Consider the following 18041-nt stretch of genomic DNA (forward strand, 5'->3'; position numbering starts at 1 on the left):
AAGAAGACAGTGCTAAACAAGGAGTGATGGGAGCTAAAATAACAAAACAGGAAGGGCTGCTAACCCCAGTAGAGTTAGTAATAAGACAGCATCCAGACCAGGTCAAACAAATAAGACACTGTATGGAGACGTGGCATAAGCGAACAACAGGCATCCTTCAGTGGCCTGAGAAGGGGACTTTCGATGTGGCCTGCTGTAAAGAAGTAGAAGCTAACATCAAACACTACAAGGCAAAAGACACCAGCAATAGCAGGGAAGGAAAGCGCGCCAGAGAACGTGAAGTGCTCAGATGGTTTAGAGACACTGCTAAGCAACATATATTGGACATAAAACAGATGCCCGCTTTAAAGAGCAAGAAAAAGAAGGCAGAACAGCAAATTACCCCCTCAGCTCCGATGGAAACAAGCCAGCCACCTCCATATTCCCCCCAGCAAGAGGCTGTACGAGTAAAACAGTGCCCACTGGTGGGACGAGAAGCTATAGCAGAGGGAGAAATCACCGGACGATTCACATTGAACTGGGACACACAAGATCTTCCAGCACGCAATGAGTCATCAAGGGTATCAGCTGCCTCTCCTCTCTGTGAGGAAGAGAGAGGAAGTGTGCGATCCGATGACGCCTGGGAGACTTACAGGCAAGCTACACGCTCCCTGGAGGATGAATTAGATACAGATAAAGCCAGGACAGCATATCTCGATGCCTGTGAGGCTTATGGACAGAAGACACGCTCCCAGGTAGACAACTTAGACCCAAACAAAGCCAAAACAACATATAACAACAAGGAAATGACAGCCTGTGGATCAGAGAGACGATACACCTTACCTGTGCAGAGCCAGAAAAAGGAGGGATGCAGCCAGAAGGGGTCACAGTATACAGAACGACGATACCGAACTGACGATATAATGACACCCCGTGCTCATTCCCTCCCAAGATGTGAGGGGACTCAGCTCCCACCACCAAGAGAAGCTCACACAGTAGAAGATGAAGTGGAGGGAAAAAGACGCCGAGCAATACTACATGAGGAGTTTATGAGAGCAAAAGAACGTCTAGAGGAGCGTCTGCTGAAAGAGCAGAGAGAACGAGAAATGCTAAAAAATTTGGAGAAAAGATGGCTGGTGTTGGAACATCTGGAGGAGATGGAACAACTGGAAGAGATGCAAAGACATTCAAGAGTATTACAAGGGGAATCAATAGAATTGGCAGAATGGACAACCAGGCCAGAAGCCTCTTTCAGCCCCCTAGATATGCAACTCCGAAATGGAAAAACTACAGGACCAAACGCTCAACAGACACCCCTTCGCCAGATGCCATTAGTGACCGAGGGCCGAAACCAGATTCCTCAATATACTCCGTGGTCCTTCTGTGACATGATTGGTCTAGCAGGAAGACTGCCAGACTTGAATGAGGGAGCTAATAAGTGGATCACAGCATTAGAAGAAAGCACAGCAGGAGTCACCTTGGCTTTGGGTGACATCAAAGCATTGCTCATGCACATGGCAGGAACTGCTGCTACAGAAGAAGTTTTTAAGGGAGCACACATGCCGGCGGTGCTGCTAGGAAATAGCCACGATCCATTAGGATTTAATGGATATCGGAGCCGAATATGGGCCCAGCTGAGGAAACAATACCCTGAAAAGATGGACCCATCTAAATTGGAGGGAGAAAGACTAAGGGATGAAGAGTGTCCTGCAAAATTCCTAAGGTCTTTTCAAAATAAATGGAGGGAGGAAACTGGTGGAGCATGGAACGAGAACAGCACAACTGAAAGCCTGTTCAAGGTCATGGCAAAGAAAGCCATGCCTCAAGAAGTGCAAAAGCGCTTGGATAATGTAGTGGGGCTGATGAAAATGGACTGGCCTCTGTTTTCTGAACATCTTGTACATCATGTGGCAAATGTGAGAAAAGAAAAACAGAAAGAAGCGGAGGTAAATAAAAACCTGGCTAGTAAGCTCACCCAGCTCCAATTGAATGATCTACACTCCAAACAAAAAAAGGAAAAAACAAAAATATAGGCTCCAGTAGTGGCAGTGGAGCAACCTCTAGCTCCACAGTCTGCAACACCCCAGACACCCAAACAGCCCCAAGCACAGCCTGAAGTCACACCCGTGACGCCACCTGCTTCCCTACCACCTATTCATGTGCATGTTAACCAGCCTCAGGTAAATCAAGGGCCCCCCTATAGAGGACAGCCGAGGTCAAGGGGAGGAAACTATCGCCCTGGGAGAGGAAGAGGACAAAATCCACAGATGAACAGACAAACACAGTCCCAAAACCAGTCCAACTCAAACCAAGATGAAGAAATGTTGTGTTGGGGGTGCGACCAGAAAAGACACCGCCGAAGGGACTGCCCCACCAATCCATTGGTGGGACCAGCCAAAGATTGGCAATAGGGGCGCCTAGAGAAGCCAGAGGGGACACACATGACACCGGTCATCTCAACACAACCACAAGAAGAACCCACTATTGCCGTTGAAATACAGAGTCGAAAATACACCTTTATGGTGGACACAGGAGCTACGTACTCCTGTATAGGCAGCGAAGGTTCCTCATTTCCCCTCTCAGGACAATCCATCCAGACTGTAGGCTTCTCTGGGACAACCCAAATAATTCCCCTAACACGACCGGTGCATATGATAGTATCAGGAAAATCAATAACGGCATCCCTACTCTATTCAGAAAACACCCCTATCAACCTATTGGGACGAGACATCCTGTGCCCGCTAAAGGCAACTATTACCTGCACCCACACAGGTCTCAAATTGGACTTAAAAGACAGTGTTTCAAGCATGATGACAGTCCAAGGGCTAAAAGAATTTGAAAAACTAACCACTCATGTTCAGCCTGCAGTATATTGGATACAATGGCCGCCCAACTCAGAGCTAATACACCAGTGGAACACCTGGAAAGCGTGGGTACAAAGAGAGCTGCCCTCTGCATCTGAACCACAGCCGCCACTGCACTGTACTATGCTGTATGATGAAACCCAACAACACACGGATTACAGAGAATGTTGGAAAGAGCTGGTGGGTGGAAAAATATTCTCCATGGTGTGTCAAGACCTCTATGTAGGACCGCAAGGAGCTGCAGTAGCAGTCATCCTGCCACCAGAATTGCGCCATTGGTTCCAAGTGGCCAACTCCACCCCACATGTCACTCTCATGGTTGCAGTTGGAAAAAAGGCTAAGGACATGGGACCTATGGTGAAGAAAGCCTTACAAATAACAACATGGAAACCAACTCAAAAAAAAAAAAACATGTGCAGTCCTCTGCCAGTGGACAATATCTGAAAATATCCCTACGAACGTATGATGAAGGCACTGGGATCCAAGTGTTGCTCAGCCAGAGATCTCCTACTCAAGCGCCACTCTCAGAAGAACACAGTGTGCTATTACTACAGAGCTATTACTACAGGGGCTGTGGTCACAACATAAAACAGATGTAGGGCTGGTTAGGTCAGCGCAGCCGGTCCAAATTAAAACAAAACAGGGCATCATACTGCCATATAAGAAACAATACCCGTTAAAGCCCCATCAAATAGCAGGTATAGAACCCACCATCAAGGGCTTGGTAGCAGCAGGCGTGCTAAAACCAACAAAAAGTCCATGTAACACACCAATTTTTCCTATCAAGAAACCACACTCAAATGATTATCGATTGGTACATGATTTGCGTGCCATTAACGCTATTGTAGATGCAGAAACGCCAGTGGTCCCAGACCCACACACTCTGTTATCTAATATTCCTCATGATGCCTGCTGGTACACAGTCATTGATCTATGTTCAGCATTCTTTAGTGTACCATTGCATCTAGACTCACAATACTTGTTTGCCTTTACATATAAAAACCAGCAGTACACTTATACACGTCTTGGCTACGTGGACAGCCCATCAATTTTTAACAGAGTTCTAGCCAATGATTTGCAACATCTAAACGTCACTAGCACAGTGCTACAGTATGTAGATGATCTGCTGGTTTGTAGTCTAACAAAAGAGCAATGTGCACAGGACTCACTCTCAGTTCTACAGGCTCTAGCAAGAGGGGGACATAAGGTAAGCAAAGACAAATTGCAGTTTTGCCAAACACAGGTAGAGTATTTAGGAAGACAGTTATGTGGCAATAAACGAGCAATCGCTCCCTCACAAATCGAGGCAGTATCAAAAGCTCCAAAACCTCAGACAGTGGGCCACATGGTGTCATTCCTGGGAATGACTGGATTTAGTCGACCATGGATCTGTGATTATGCTATAAAAACAGCCCCACTACGTGGCCTAATCCGTGCTGCAGGACAAACAAATGGCTCAGCTGAGTTGCAATGGACTGCTGAAGCTGAGGGCGCATTTTTGGCTTTAAAACATGACCTGCAACAAGCACCAGTGTTAGGTAATCCTAACTATGCTAATGTTTTTCATTTATATGTTGCAGAAAAAGCAGGCTATGCATGTGCGGTACTAATGCAGGATACGCCAACAGGTAAGCAACCACTAGCATACTATAGTACCAAATTGGACAACATTGAAACAGGTCTGCCACCCTGCTATCAGGGGCTAGCAGCAGCTGCCTTTGCCTTTCAGAAGGCATCAGCAATCACAATGGGCCATCCAACCATTTTGTACACATCTCATCAGCTGCACGCTTTGATCACGAGCCCCAGATTTGTGTTAACACAAGCAAGACGAACAGGCTATGAGGTAATCCTCTCAGCCCCTGAACTCACAGTTCAACGATGCACTATAGTTAACCCAGCCACACGCATGATGCTGCCTATAGAAGGCACACCACATGATTGCGTCCGGTCTACAGATGTGTTCCTACGTCCTCGTCGGGACCTGCATAACCAGCCTATAATTGCAGAACTTACACTTTTTGTAGATGGTTCTTGTTTCGGGGATGCTACAGGAAACCACGCTGGATATGCTATAATACAGTTGCATCCCGATGATACCTTTACGGAAGTACAAACATTGAAATTGCCTCAGCCTTGTTCAGCACAATTGGCAGAAATTAAGGCTTTGACTGCAGCATGTCATTTGGCTGCAGACAAAACGCTGAATGTTTATACAGACTCACAGTATGCATACGCAGTATGCCATGTTCATGGAGTTATTTGGAAACAAAGAGGTTTTTTGAGAGCAGATGGCTCCCCAGTAACCCATGGGGAGGCTATATCAGCTCTGCTGGAAGCTATACATCACCCTAAGGCACTAGCCATCATCAAATGTGCAGCACACCAAAAAACAAACTCATTGATTGCCAAGGGTAACAACTTGGCAGACGAGGCTGCAAAACGTATAGCTACATCCACATGTATGGGACCACAGCTAGTGGCAGAAGATTGTGAACCCTTAACAAACTTAGCATCCCTTATTGCAGCACAACAGCAGTCAGGTCCATATGCACACTCTGCATGGCTTCAAAGGGGGGCGGTTAAAACAACAGATGAGGGTCCCTCACAGGGGCTATGGCGCAGTGCACAAGGCCACTTTGTTCTCCCCACATCACTGATACAAATCGCAATTCGTGATGCTCACGGCCGGGACCATTGTGCAAGGGGAGAGGTATTGAGAAGGCTTCAGAAGGTATGGTGGTCGCCATATTTAGCGGCTATGGTGGATAGAACATTGCATGAATGTGAAGTGTGTGCACAGCATAATGTAAGGAAAGCATTTTCAGCACCAATAGCACACATCCCGCCACCAGAAGGACCGTTTCGCCACTTAATGTTAGATTTCATAGATATGACAGAACGAGTAAAAGGGTTCAGATACATCCTGGTGGTAATTGACAGATTCAGCAGATGGATAGAAACGATCCCGACGAAAGGTCCGGACTGTAGATCAGTAGCTAAATTCTTGTGCAAAGAGGTTTTTCCAAGATTTGGAATGCCAGATACTATCAGTTCTGATAACGGGCCGTCATTTGTAGCAGAGACACTCAAAATAGCCTTAAAGATGTTAGGGATCAAACAAAAGTTTGGGTGTGTGTACCATCCACAGTCTCAGGGGGCTGTGGAAAGGGCAAATGGTACCTTAAAGATGAAGCTTAGGAAAATTATGGCAGATAGCCAATACAAGGTTAACTGGGTGGATGCTTTGCCATTGACATTGATGTCTATGCGAACACAAGCTAACCGACTAACGCATCTAACACCGCATGAAGCGCTTACAGGGAGACCGATGCCGGTTCCCTATCGTAGGGGGCCATATGAAGGGCCACCCCTTGAACAATGTGAAAGAGAACTAACATGTTATCTGCAACATCTAACCCAAATACACAAGGTTGTGTTTCAACAGATAAAAACTGTGGCTGAGAGCAAGGACGTGGAAATCCCAGAACAACCGAGGACAGTCGAGCCTGGTGATTGGGTCTACGTAAAAGTATTCAAACGAAAGTGGGATCAGCCAAGGCGAGAAGGACGGTTTAAGGTGATCCTAGCCACACCAACTGCACTAAAAGTAGAGGGTAAGAGATTTTGATTTCATCTCAACCATTGCTGCAGAGCACGAAGCCGACAGGAACCAGAAAGGGACGGCAACGCCTCCCGACAAGAGGAGAGACAGCAGTGCGGGCCTCAAGGAGAAAGAAGATCACAAAGATTAGCTGCTAGACGTAGAGAGTCAGTAAGCAGTGGGAGGAGAGACAGTTAGAGGGTCAACAAGTGGTGAGCCACAGAGTAGTAGCTCAACCCCAGTCAGTCAGAGTCATGAGGATCCAACAGAAGTCAGGGAAACTTCAGGTGTCTCATCAGGAGAGGAAGTATCAGCCGGAGCCATTCCCATTGAATGTAACCCACAGAGTTACTATAATCGGAAGACAAAAGCATGAGAGAAGTCCAGGGAGTGACAGACGGAAAGCGTTGCTACTAGTAATTTTGGGGATGGGTTTAATACTCACTAGGTATAGTAGCACAGAAAGAGTGTCAGAAGAAGAGCAGTTGGAAGAATGCGCCCCCTAGCCACAGGCCTAGTAGCAGCATTAGAGGGAAAGATATGGAAGGAAGAGGTAATTGCACTCACATACATAAGATCAGCCCAGTACAATCAAACCCTAACATTAGGACCTGGAGACGTAAAAATAGACACATATGCAGTCCACCAACAATGCCTGGCAGAGGGGATAGTACAAATACGGGTGCAATGCTCTTACAATCAGTGTACGAACATAAGGTCCAAACGCATAATGAATGCCGAAGAAGCGATCAAATTGACTCGGGTGTATGTGAACGATCGTAAAGTTAGAAGCCTGCAGGAAACAGTGCACCAAAGTGATGAAGAGGAGGTATTAGGATGGGAGAGCAATTTGTTTTATCAATTGGTAAAATATTCTGCTAGACAGGTCAGCCAACGCGCTTGTATTACATGCTATAACTCAAAAAGACTGCCAGAAATAAAACCAATTCCAGGGATAAAAGAAGAAACATGTTCAAATAAATCCACTTGCTTTGCTTACTGTGCAACGGTAATGGCAAGTTGGGAGAGTATAACAAATATGGATTGGACAAAAAATACATCTATATGCCCTCAACGAGTAGATAATGAACTAAACACCTGGACACCATCCTTAACTAAAATAACTAAAAAGATAAAACATCCCTTCTGTATAACAAGGGGACAATAAATGAAAAAGAAAATGGTAGCGCTCAATGGTAAGCTGCAGCAACAAACTGAAAAGGTAGCATTGAAACAAATGGGGACAACGATGAATAATGTTAGCGACTTGGGAATAGTGCTAAGTGTAGAATCAGAAGATGGTCTACGGCTAGATTATAGGTGGCTGCGTATGCCAGAACAGGGGAGAGTTAAACACCTACCAAGCAGCATGCCTTACTTTATATATAGTACTACAAACACTGCAGCAATACAATGTGAACAAGTTATAATAGATCAAGGGCTACCACTGATTGTTATGAACAATAATAGGTACTACAGTCAGTTCATCTTACCATCCTTAGACAACGGCACAAGACCACTAGCAGATATATTTTGGCTGTGTGACGACAACCAACATGTAAAAGTAACGTTAATGGAACGTAATGGAAGTGGACAGGGATATGCGCACCAGTTATGGTAACGGGACAAGGTACTGTAATTAGTGAGCAGGTAGTAAAAAAATAGAACAACCAAAAGAATTAGGCGAACGGCTCAGACTCCATGGAAATTGGAGGATAACATATACATAGCATGGAACCAGGAGCCCATTGGAGTACCAAAAAGACCATCAGGTGGTAGGGGAGGACTGTGCTAAAATCTCATTAACATATGAATATGATTTAGTAACAGCAGGATATAATCAGGCAACAGCAAGATATTACGACTATCCTGATTTTCCCTACTTTCCCCTTACCACTAAATATACAGTCAACATGATTACTATATTCTATGGAGAAGATATATTGTTTAGCACTCACATGTTCCTACAAAGATATGGTAAGGCAGGACTAGAACGACTATCAACTAGATACGAGCAGAAGTATAAAAGAATGCTTGAGTTATGGCAGCTTGGCAGGGAGATGGATGCTGAAGCAGAGGAGGAAAAGGAGTAATAACTGGCAGAAGTCTGTGTCAATCCTCATTATGTGATGTTCCACCCTAGGTAGACATGGCTGAACAGTGGCTGTACTATTACGGCATGGATGGGCAATCCAATGCAGATTACCAGAATGGCCTACACATGCCAGCAGGACCAACACCAGGGGGAAATGCAGCTCCAGGTTGGGCCGGTGTGTATACCTGGACATTCCAGCCATCATCAGCAGAACCCACCTGGACCGAGGGCCGGCCACCTCAACCCACCACATCATACGAGCCACCTTCGACAGGACCCACCTGGACTGAGAGCAGACCACCACCACCCCACAAGCCACCATCAACTCCATGGCTCTTGAGGAGCAGGACCCGCCAGGAACAGCAACCACAACCGCCGTAACCCATGCAGTACTTATACACTGAATCAGAAGGCATCAAAGGGGGGAAGGGCGCCAGCTCCACTACTAAACGAAAATTGACGACAACTCAGTGGAGACTGACCTGCTGCCCGCTCCACCCTCATTATGGGAAGGACCGAAATCTAGTCCTACAATCAGCTAACTACTGTATTGTCCAATGATTGTTTTTAATTTGTTTTCTTGCTACCTAAGACTACTACTAATACTTATGATACTGAAACAAAATGAATGTGCCTGAACCCCTATGACTTAGATGTATTTGTCACCCATTCCCCATATTGCAGGATCCCTGTTATTAAGAGATGACATGGTTTGTGAACCTAAATACAGTGTACATAAATATCGATTGGCAATGGGACCTGATCATCACCAAGCATTATCGATGGGACTTTTAGTCCCAAAGGGGGGAAATGTGGTGTAGTTTCATTAAAAGTCATTGGTGTGCTTAAAGACAATATTAAGCTATGCAGATTGATTTTACAAGTTTATAAGCAATAAGGGCTAGTGGGATACAATTTGTATTGGTGTAGTTATAATCTCACGAACCATATTTAATCACACTGTACATATAGAGGCACAGTAGAAGAATCATAATCATACACTGGAGAAATTTGAGTGTGTTTGTATTACATGTCATGTTGCTTGGGTCTGCATTAAAGTCTTCAACTTTTAGAAAAAATACCCTCTGGAAGAGATCAAGAAATAAGGGTGTAAAATGACTAAGAATAACTAGAATAAAATAAGAGGCCAGAAGACAACTGGACAATAATGGTATAAAGTGATTCCCAATACTTATATATAAAAAATTGGACACAATCAGGAAGAATTATGTGGGCCGAGATATGCCCACAAACAGCTCAAAACATGGTCTGAAGAGTTTTTGCCAGCAACGAGTGACGAGGAAAAAAGTAACATAATAATTGGTCAAAAATTAGGGAGGCTGGATGATAAGGTGTGGCCTAAGCTGACCCAAGGACATAAAAACAATGCCCCAGAGAAAAACCTTTGGAGCGATTTGATACTTTGTAAAAAGTGCTACTCGTTCCCCTTTTTTGCCGGCATTAAAGAACACTTTGCTACTTGGACCTCTGACTCCCTTTTTATTAAGAGAGAGTTTTTTTTGCTCTGATACATTTTTCTGCAACAATTCGACACAACAATACTACGAGGTTAAAGCTTAGTTAGGTGCTCTTAGCCTTGACATGATAAAAAAAAAGGAATAACTTATACCCATTTTACATAGTTGTATGCATTGCAAACATCGTCAACAAGTATGTGCTTATACCCATCCTAATACATCTTTCTTTCTTCTTTAAAAAAAAAAAAAAAATCACAGGGCATCTGAACGTCCAGCATGTTCAATACAGGAGGTGCTCCTCAATCTTGCATCCCAAATTCACCAGGCCTAAAAATAAATGTGTGCCATGGTTACCATCATCATTCAGTGGGCCTACTGTCTTGTGAATTCTGTTCATAACTGTCTGATTTACATTAAAGTCATTTACTGGAACAACAATGTTGCTTCATTAATTCCGAAGGTCTCATTTACTGCAAAAGTGTCATCAATTGCCAAGTTACCAGCTCTGGCACTATTAAGAATTCCTCTCTGCCAAAGTTGAACTTGTTTGAAGTTGAAAGGTCAGTTCACCCAAATTACAATAAAACATTTTCTCACTTATGTCTAGTAGTTTTGAGAAATCTGTCTCTGAGTTGAATGCCTCCACCCCAATACGATACATATCAGTTTTCATTGGGGACTATATATATATATATATACTATATATTTCTTTATTGGAAAGTAGTTCCCATGAATACTGTTCACATCAAGTTCTGCTGACTATCCAGAGCAACAGGGACATCATTTCTTGAGAAACAACACTGCTGTTGATTTTTTTAAATACATTTTTTCAATGCCAAGAGCATGACAAACTTAAATCCATTTACTTCAATTGTATTACGGTGGTGACAGAAATCTCATGGAAAGGAACCCTCAAATCCTGGACAAATAAAACTGAAATGGCTTGACACTACTAGAGGTGAAGTGAGAAAATGATTTTCTGTATTTTAGGTGAACTAACCCATTAAAGAACACTGAAATAATTTGGTTTTCATTTACTTATGAGTTACTTAACCAACAAAGTGCTATCAAAAATGTCCTCAGTGTAAAGATGCAATACCAGATGTAGTATATCATCTTATAAAATACTGTTGTTTATACAAAGGTTGCGCAATTATATTACCACAAGATTACTGTATCTAACAAAGGTTTTTTTGTCTAACACTGGACATTAAGGGTGTCCAGAGGATGAATCCTCGTGATTTTGGTGGCATCCTGAAATGCCCTTCATCACTACACTCAGGTCAAATTACATTGTCATATCTGCTATGGTGAGGCTGTCATGATCATTTTTTTTTCTGTTGTTTTGTCATCCCCTAGGACACCTTTAGGTCCTTTGGATTAAGGGTCTGTATTCTTGTTGTATTTCATGGTTAATTTCAGTTCATATTGATTTCAGCCATATTGATTTTCAGCCCTTAACAAAATGTACTTTGGCAAAACACATAGTGTGATGTGTCATGCTGAGGGCAGGTAGGCCTAACCCAGGGTCAACATAACCTTTTGTTACCACTTTTTTCTAAGTATGTGTTTGCCAGCTATTTCTAACTTTTATAACTTGATTGAAGAAGGAAAATCTTTATAAATTTAGTAGTAACAATTATTCAAATTACAACAGTGATGCTATATTTTATTTATTTGGTACATTATCCTTATATTGATTGTATCAGCACATGTATGTTTTTTTTGTTTTGAAGATACCTGTATTTTCTTGGCACAGTCATGTTTTATGCATTAAAAGAATGAATAATCTAACCCCAAATGAGATGCATCACCAGAGCTGTAGGCCGTAGGTTGTTTGGTCAACAGTTACAATCATCTCATTGGCTGAAATTTAAGCCTATCAGGTCTGATGGGTAATGTCCAACAGAAGGGGTGGGAATGTCATGGAAGTAAATGGGCTGACTGTATTATAAAAGTAGGTGCACATTTTCATCTTCCTTACAGCACCTAGTGAACTGTGCAGATCACTTGTTGTTGTGAAGCCATGGTGATGAAGTGGACTGCTGTGTGCCTTGTGGCGCTGGCCTTGTCTGGCAGCTTCTGTGATGCTCAGTGGTCTGGATACCAGAAGCCAGCAGAACCTGTGAAACAGGAATCCAAACACCCGCCTCAACAGTCCAAGCAGTCATTTGAGAAACCACTCACCTGGGTGTACCCTGAACTTCCCAAGGTTGACCCCGTACCTGAGGTGCCTTTTGAGCTGAGGCATCCCGTTCCTGCTGCAACTGTTGCTGTCGAGTGCAGGGAGAAGATTGCCCATGTGGAAGTCAAGAAGGACATGTTTGGAATAGGCCAGTTCATCAATCCTGCCGACCTTACCCTAGGAGCCTGTGCCGCTACCGCAGAGGACACTGCTGCTCAAGTATTGATTTTTGAAGCTGAACTGCATGATTGTGGCAGCTTATTGATGGTAAGCACAATGAAAAATGCCAGTTACTGGAAAACTGCAGTAAACAAGTCATGAATATTAATTAAAACTATGGGAAAAAATGTTCATGTATGATGTTGTTTTTTGTACTAATATTTCTTTAATTATTTGCCAGTTGACAGAAGATGCCCTCATCTATACCTTCACTCTGAACTATAATCCCCAACCTTTGGGCGGTGCTCCTGTGGTGAGGACCAACAAAGCTGCTGTAATTGTGGAATGCCACTACCCAAGGTGTGTAGACTATCAGTGGGAGGTGTTGGTGGTAAACAAATAAAACATAAAATAGCATTCAAATCTTAAAATGATATGTAATTCATAGCATTTGGCCGGTGAAAATCCAGTAACGATGGATTATCAAACCGGATATGCCTATTCTAATAGTAGATGTGCATTATTCTTAAGGTTACATGAATTTTCTGCATTCTAAGGAAACATGTTTGATCATTTAGGAAGCACAACGTGAGCAGCTTACCTCTTGACCCCCTCTGGATCCCATTCTCTGCGGTTAAGGTCGCAGAGGAGTTCCTATATTTCACCCTGACACTCATGACTGGTAAATTAAAAAACACTCTTTATCTGCATATTTTTACCTTTTACTTGTTTAAAATATATATTTGACAACATTGCTAAAATGTTATTATTTCACTGTACAGATGACTGGCTATATCAGAGGCCAAGCTACCAGTATTTCCTGGGAGACATCATTAATATTGAGGCTACCGTCAAGCAGTATTTCCACGTGCCCCTCCGTGTTTATGTGGACAACTGTGTAGCTACCCTGGCACCTGACGTGAACTCCAGCCCCAGATATGCCTTCATTGAGAACCATGGGTGAGGTAGTTTAATGAGTTAATGAAGGTTACTCTGTACAGTGAGAACGGACGATACAAAACCACCAAAATACACTAAAATATTTTCAGCCATCTCTAATATTGTGCTGTATGTTTTTCTGTGTACAGGTGTTTACTTGATGCTAGGATCACAGGCTCTGACTCTAAGTTCATGGCTCGTACTGCAGAGAACAAGCTTCAGTTCCAGTTGGAGGCCTTCAGGTTCCAGGGTGCTGAGAGTGGACTGGTCAGCATCTGCAAGACTAATTTAATGTTTTCTGCTATACATCAAATGGAGCACTTATATTTAATAGTAACGGAAACTCTCTATTATCCCTCTAGCTCTACATTACCTGCCACTTGAAAGCAACTTCTGCCGCCTATGCCATTGATAGTGAACACAGAGCTTGTTCCTACATTAGTGGGTGTGTCTGCATTTGTGCATATGTGTTAATGAAAGAGTGTGATTGGAGGATTAATATGGTATTTACTGCTTTCATCTCTCTTTCTTCCAAGATGGAAGGAGGCCAGTGGAGCTGACGGAGCTTGTGGTTCCTGTGAATCATCTGGCCTTGCCACACCTGGTAAATGGGGCGCTGGTGGTGGATCATCTGGCATTTCATCTGGTACCTCAACTGGTAGCTGGGGCGCTGGCGGTGGATCATCTGGCACTGGAACTGGTAGCTGGGTCACTGGTGTTGGATCAACCTCTCCGGCCAATCCTGGAAGGAAGATCCGTCAAGTGTCCGAAAGTGAAAGTATGTTATACTGTATAAAAATTAATTATTTTAAGTATTTGATATTTCATGAGGAAAAGTGAGCAGCCAACATTACAACATTTTATCAGAGTTGATGTTTTGTTACCACTAGCATAATGACAAGTCAACTTCTTACTGAAAGCCTGACTGTGTTGTAAGACAGCCACTGTGGTGATACTGTAATACATGTCTTCTGTCTTTCTTTCTCAGTTGTCGAATGGGAAGGTGATGTCACCCTGGGACCCATCCCCATTGAAGAGAAGGTGGTCCAAGAGAAGGCTTAAATCAATATCTCGCCATGACTATGACCATCAAAATAAACATTTTCATTGGTTCATAACTGTCTGTATGTTATTCTCTTGCTCATGCTTCTTGTTATTGCTTCAGTTTAAACAAGACATCTCATTTACTCCATTAAATGTAAGTAAAATCCGACATATCTAAGACATAAATATAAGAAAACTGAAGTCATTAAGTGTAACTTATTTTGCATTGCCCACTGTGTAATTATATAAATATGTCACATATGGACCACCCAGTTCAAAGATTGTAAATCCTTCCATTTGATGGAAATAAATGCTCAATTGTTGAAAAGCTTGTGTCATTATCTGGATAGGACCATCAACAGAAAAAGCAACCATTCCCCATTTTTCTCTTAAGCTGTGCACTGCATGTATAGTAGATTATTGGAGGAACAAAATTGTCTCAACATCATAAGTAAAATGAATTTATAAAAATAAAGTAACCAAATGTTTAATAAAAATGCTCAAAGAGAAACATCTAGTACCCATAAGACCTTAGAGTCATACATACTCTGTAAGTCTATTCCTAGTTGATACTATGAATTTACCATCTATGCAGTCTAAGAAAAAATAAATTTATGTCAAGTAGCACTGGGTGGGTTTTACCCTCAATTCATTCCTATTTGTTATCTCAATAACTATATTTTTGTTGACCCTGTTATTTAGCTGATAAGGAAACACAAATGTTCTTGCTCTGTTGAATGTTACTTAGATTTCTGCCCCATTCTGAATGAGAATCGGCTGCCCCAGTGTGGCACAAGTGGAGCACTACAGTTTAGCAAGGTGCACAGTTTCAGCACCACAGGCTGTGAACAGCTCTCCACTGCGCCTGCTCAGCGCAGTATGGTACCAAGAGGTCTGAGGTGCGATTCATTGATCGATTGTTCATTTACAATCACTCATCCAGTGATAAACAGAAAGGAATGAACGGTAACCTTCAGTCTTTCATCATCTTAAAGCAATGACGATTCATGTCAGGTTCAAAAGGCTGGTAAATTGCATGCCAAAATAAAAAGGATAGCCAGATGTTGTTATGCCTGGTGGGGAGATATAGGGGAGCAAAGTGAAACTAACACAACAGTCTTTTTTTATATATAACACCAATTCGTTTTCTAACCTCGTATGTTTTTTGTTTCCCTGAAACTTCACCAGTTTCCCATTTTAACTCTTCTTCATTGTATTGTTTTATTCTGTCTGCCTCTGCGCTCTGTGCAGCCTGACTTCCCTTTGGTTAATTTCCTGTTGCAATGCGCTCCTCCGCAGTCAGCACATTGCTCTGTTTAGTCTCTCTGCCTTATTATAACCTAGAGTCTGTTATCTTTTTAATCAAGATGAATGACACAAGCAGGATGATAATGGGGTCCATATACACAAAACAATAAACAAGATCCATACTTCAGGCACTTGAGTAACATTGAAATCACTTTTCCGGGAAACCCCTGGATCCCCCTTCAAGGAGTGATTCCCGGACCTAACTTTGGAGATCACGGTTGCTATGGCAGCACATTTTAATTTCGTGTCATGTCAACATAAGCACTTTGTTGAAATTGTTTTTCTACGCCTCTGTTTTGCTGTGTGTCGAGCCTGTAGGCTGCTTCTGCCTGCATCCACTCAGGGCAGCCGGCTCATACGGTAACGGCACTGACGTTATATCGTCTCTGCTCCACACCCCCTCCTCCTCCGTCTCTGCCTGTCTCCGCACTGCTGGCCCGTATGCGTTGTGTGTCACAGGCAGCATCACAGCAGCAGCAGACATTTGGCGAGGGGGAAACGGGGATTGCAGTCGCATATACTGTGCGCTCACGCTGCGCCTGGACGTATCGGGGGGGAAAACAGGATTTTATTTTCATTTCCGCGGTGTTGTGCGCTATCTGAAGATTATTTCTGCCCTGACACCCCCTCCTACCCTGCTTGTGTGGATGGTTGACTGCAGATTTGATGGTGCTGAGCAGGCTCGTCTGATTGAAGGCTTGCGGCCAGGGGGGGCATCTGTGGGGCCGTAGAGAGAGAAACCTCTGTCCACGGTTTGCGCCCGTCCTCTGTCCTGTGATTGTGAATGGACTGCGCTCCCTCCGTGATTTTCTGCAGTCGCTCTGAGTCATTTGTGGAAGAAGATGGCGGACAGGGCTGAGATGTTTTCCCTATCCACTTTCCATTCCCTCTCTCCTCCTGGTTGCAGGTAAGAGCTTATACATGCAAAGCGACAGGGCAGGGATGATGGGGGACGATGCGCACGGTTTATGAAAGAAGGAAAGGACACCACGTACAGGATATAACATACCTATCAGTCTTTTGATGACTGCAGTAAAACGCACACACTTAGCCACGGGTTGTAATAGATATTTTGAATAACCTGCCAGGCCTGCTACTGCCTCCCTGCGCGCCTATTGGTGCTGCAGCTGAACAGGGCTGGATGTTGTTGTTGTTGGAGCTGATGCGTTAAGTGAAGGCAACTGTATCTTAGGACAGCTGCTTAATTATCTCTGAAAAGTATGAAGGACGGTAAATGGTAATAGAGATGGCAAATGATTGATCTTCAGCTGTCGCGACAGTCACCCGCCTTGCGCATTCTCTGTGTGAGGCCCACGCCCTGTTGAGTCCAGCCCAGGCAAGGGCATGTTGCTGAACAATGATTTACGGAAGTCCTACTGATGTTGATGTTCTTTCAAACGCCTCTCATCTGACCTCTGCGACACATAATATGACAGAATCTGCTTGTGTTTATTGCTTGCTTAAGTAAAATTGTGAGTGGGATTCTACTGGCTACAGGGATCAATAACTTGGGAGTAATCAGTGATACAGCTACAGTAAGGCAAGGGCAAGGTTGTAAGCTTAAAAGACATGGAGTGTTGATAGTGTAACTGATTTATGTATGTGAATTAAGCTTGGTAAGATGTGTGATACTGCCACAAGTTTGAGTGATTTGGAATTGTGTGAAGGCTGCTGCAATATTCAGATCTGATTTTGACTGCAGGCATATCTAGGAATATGCCAAATATGTCAGATTTCATTGTATTTCTGCTTTAATGTGATTCTCATACATGCAATAATCTCATGCCTCCTATGGCTGCATGAAGATCTCACTCAGAAAAATACAGAATAACAATAGGCTACTTAATAACTAAAGTAATGATTTGTAATTTATTTCACTGCAGATTTACACTACAATAATGTGAACTCACCCACACAGAATTGCTGAGAGAAAAAAAAGTGAAGAAGTAATGAAAAAATAAAGGTTGTTTCATCATGCTTAGAACAGCAGAAATCTCAAAATATACACCATGGTGGAGGGTCTCTGCACTAGTGCATATAATGCCAAAGCATTTCATTGTCCCAGTGTGTGCATCCACATGTCCCATGTCCTACTGAATGCAATCACATTAGCAGGCCAGGTTCCAGAGGATTTTATATCCACAACAAGCACTTATGTGGGATTTAGTTACATGCTGCAGCTTCATCTCATGGACAGATCATATCAGATCAATAGACCTGATTTTTGTATGGCTAGCTACCAGTGACCTCAGTTCAGAGCACAGTGCCAAGTTTTGACCATTACATCAATATTTTGAATTAACAGCGCTGGCAAACAGCCTGAGCATGCTATTCTTATTTCAAGTAATAATTGGTATATGTATTATCATATGCAACCTTTTGTTCT

The 18041-nt window shown here is 43.1% G+C and overlaps 2 protein-coding genes and 1 long non-coding RNA gene across 5 annotated transcripts in view; all 3 read left to right on the top strand.

The window, feature by feature from the left end:
• Positions 1-3881: 3881 nt before the first annotated feature.
• LOC137182921 (uncharacterized) lies at positions 3882-10027 on the top strand. Its single transcript, XR_010928390.1, has 2 exons — positions 3882-6460; positions 8591-10027. It is a non-coding gene; the product is annotated as an uncharacterized lncRNA (long non-coding RNA).
• A 1621-nt stretch (positions 10028-11648) lies between these two features.
• LOC137183821 (zona pellucida sperm-binding protein 3-like) lies at positions 11649-14575 on the top strand. The gene is made up of 8 exons (XM_067591109.1): positions 11649-12472; positions 12606-12724; positions 12943-13046; positions 13147-13324; positions 13453-13570; positions 13666-13748; positions 13840-14081; positions 14292-14575. The coding sequence occupies exons 1-8, from the start codon at positions 12047-12049 to the stop codon at positions 14363-14365; spliced, it is 1344 nt and encodes a 447-aa protein (XP_067447210.1). The 5' UTR covers positions 11649-12046; the 3' UTR covers positions 14366-14575.
• Positions 14576-15915: 1340 nt separating this feature from the next.
• The window catches only part of mapk8ip2 (mitogen-activated protein kinase 8 interacting protein 2), a 30570-nt gene continuing 28444 nt past the window's right edge, over positions 15916-18041 (top strand). For 2 of the 3 annotated variants that reach the window (XM_067589518.1, XM_067589520.1), the window contains exon 1: positions 15917-16562. In XM_067589518.1, coding sequence (XP_067445619.1) covers positions 16498-16562 — 65 coding nt within the window. In that variant the 5' untranslated portion in view covers positions 15917-16497. Of the gene's footprint in view, positions 16563-18041 lie in introns of all 3 variants that reach the window. The other variant, XM_067589517.1, reaches the window with a different exon arrangement.

The sequence above is a fragment of the Thunnus thynnus genome, chromosome 5 (genome assembly GCF_963924715.1).
Source record: "Thunnus thynnus chromosome 5, fThuThy2.1, whole genome shotgun sequence".
NCBI lineage: Eukaryota > Metazoa > Chordata > Actinopteri > Scombriformes > Scombridae > Thunnus > Thunnus thynnus.

Bases quoted from the DNA above. Each gene is read 5' to 3' on its own strand.
- LOC137183821 (XM_067591109.1), top strand. From the start codon at position 12,047: ATGGTGATGAAGTGGACTGCTGTGTGCCTTGTGGCGCTGGCCTTGTCT. The intron at 13,325-13,452 runs GTGAGGTAGTTT...TTCTGTGTACAG, and splicing joins GCCTTCATTGAGAACCATGG to GTGTTTACTTGATGCTAGGA. The intron at 13,571-13,665 runs GTCAGCATCTGC...TTATCCCTCTAG, and splicing joins AGGGTGCTGAGAGTGGACTG to CTCTACATTACCTGCCACTT.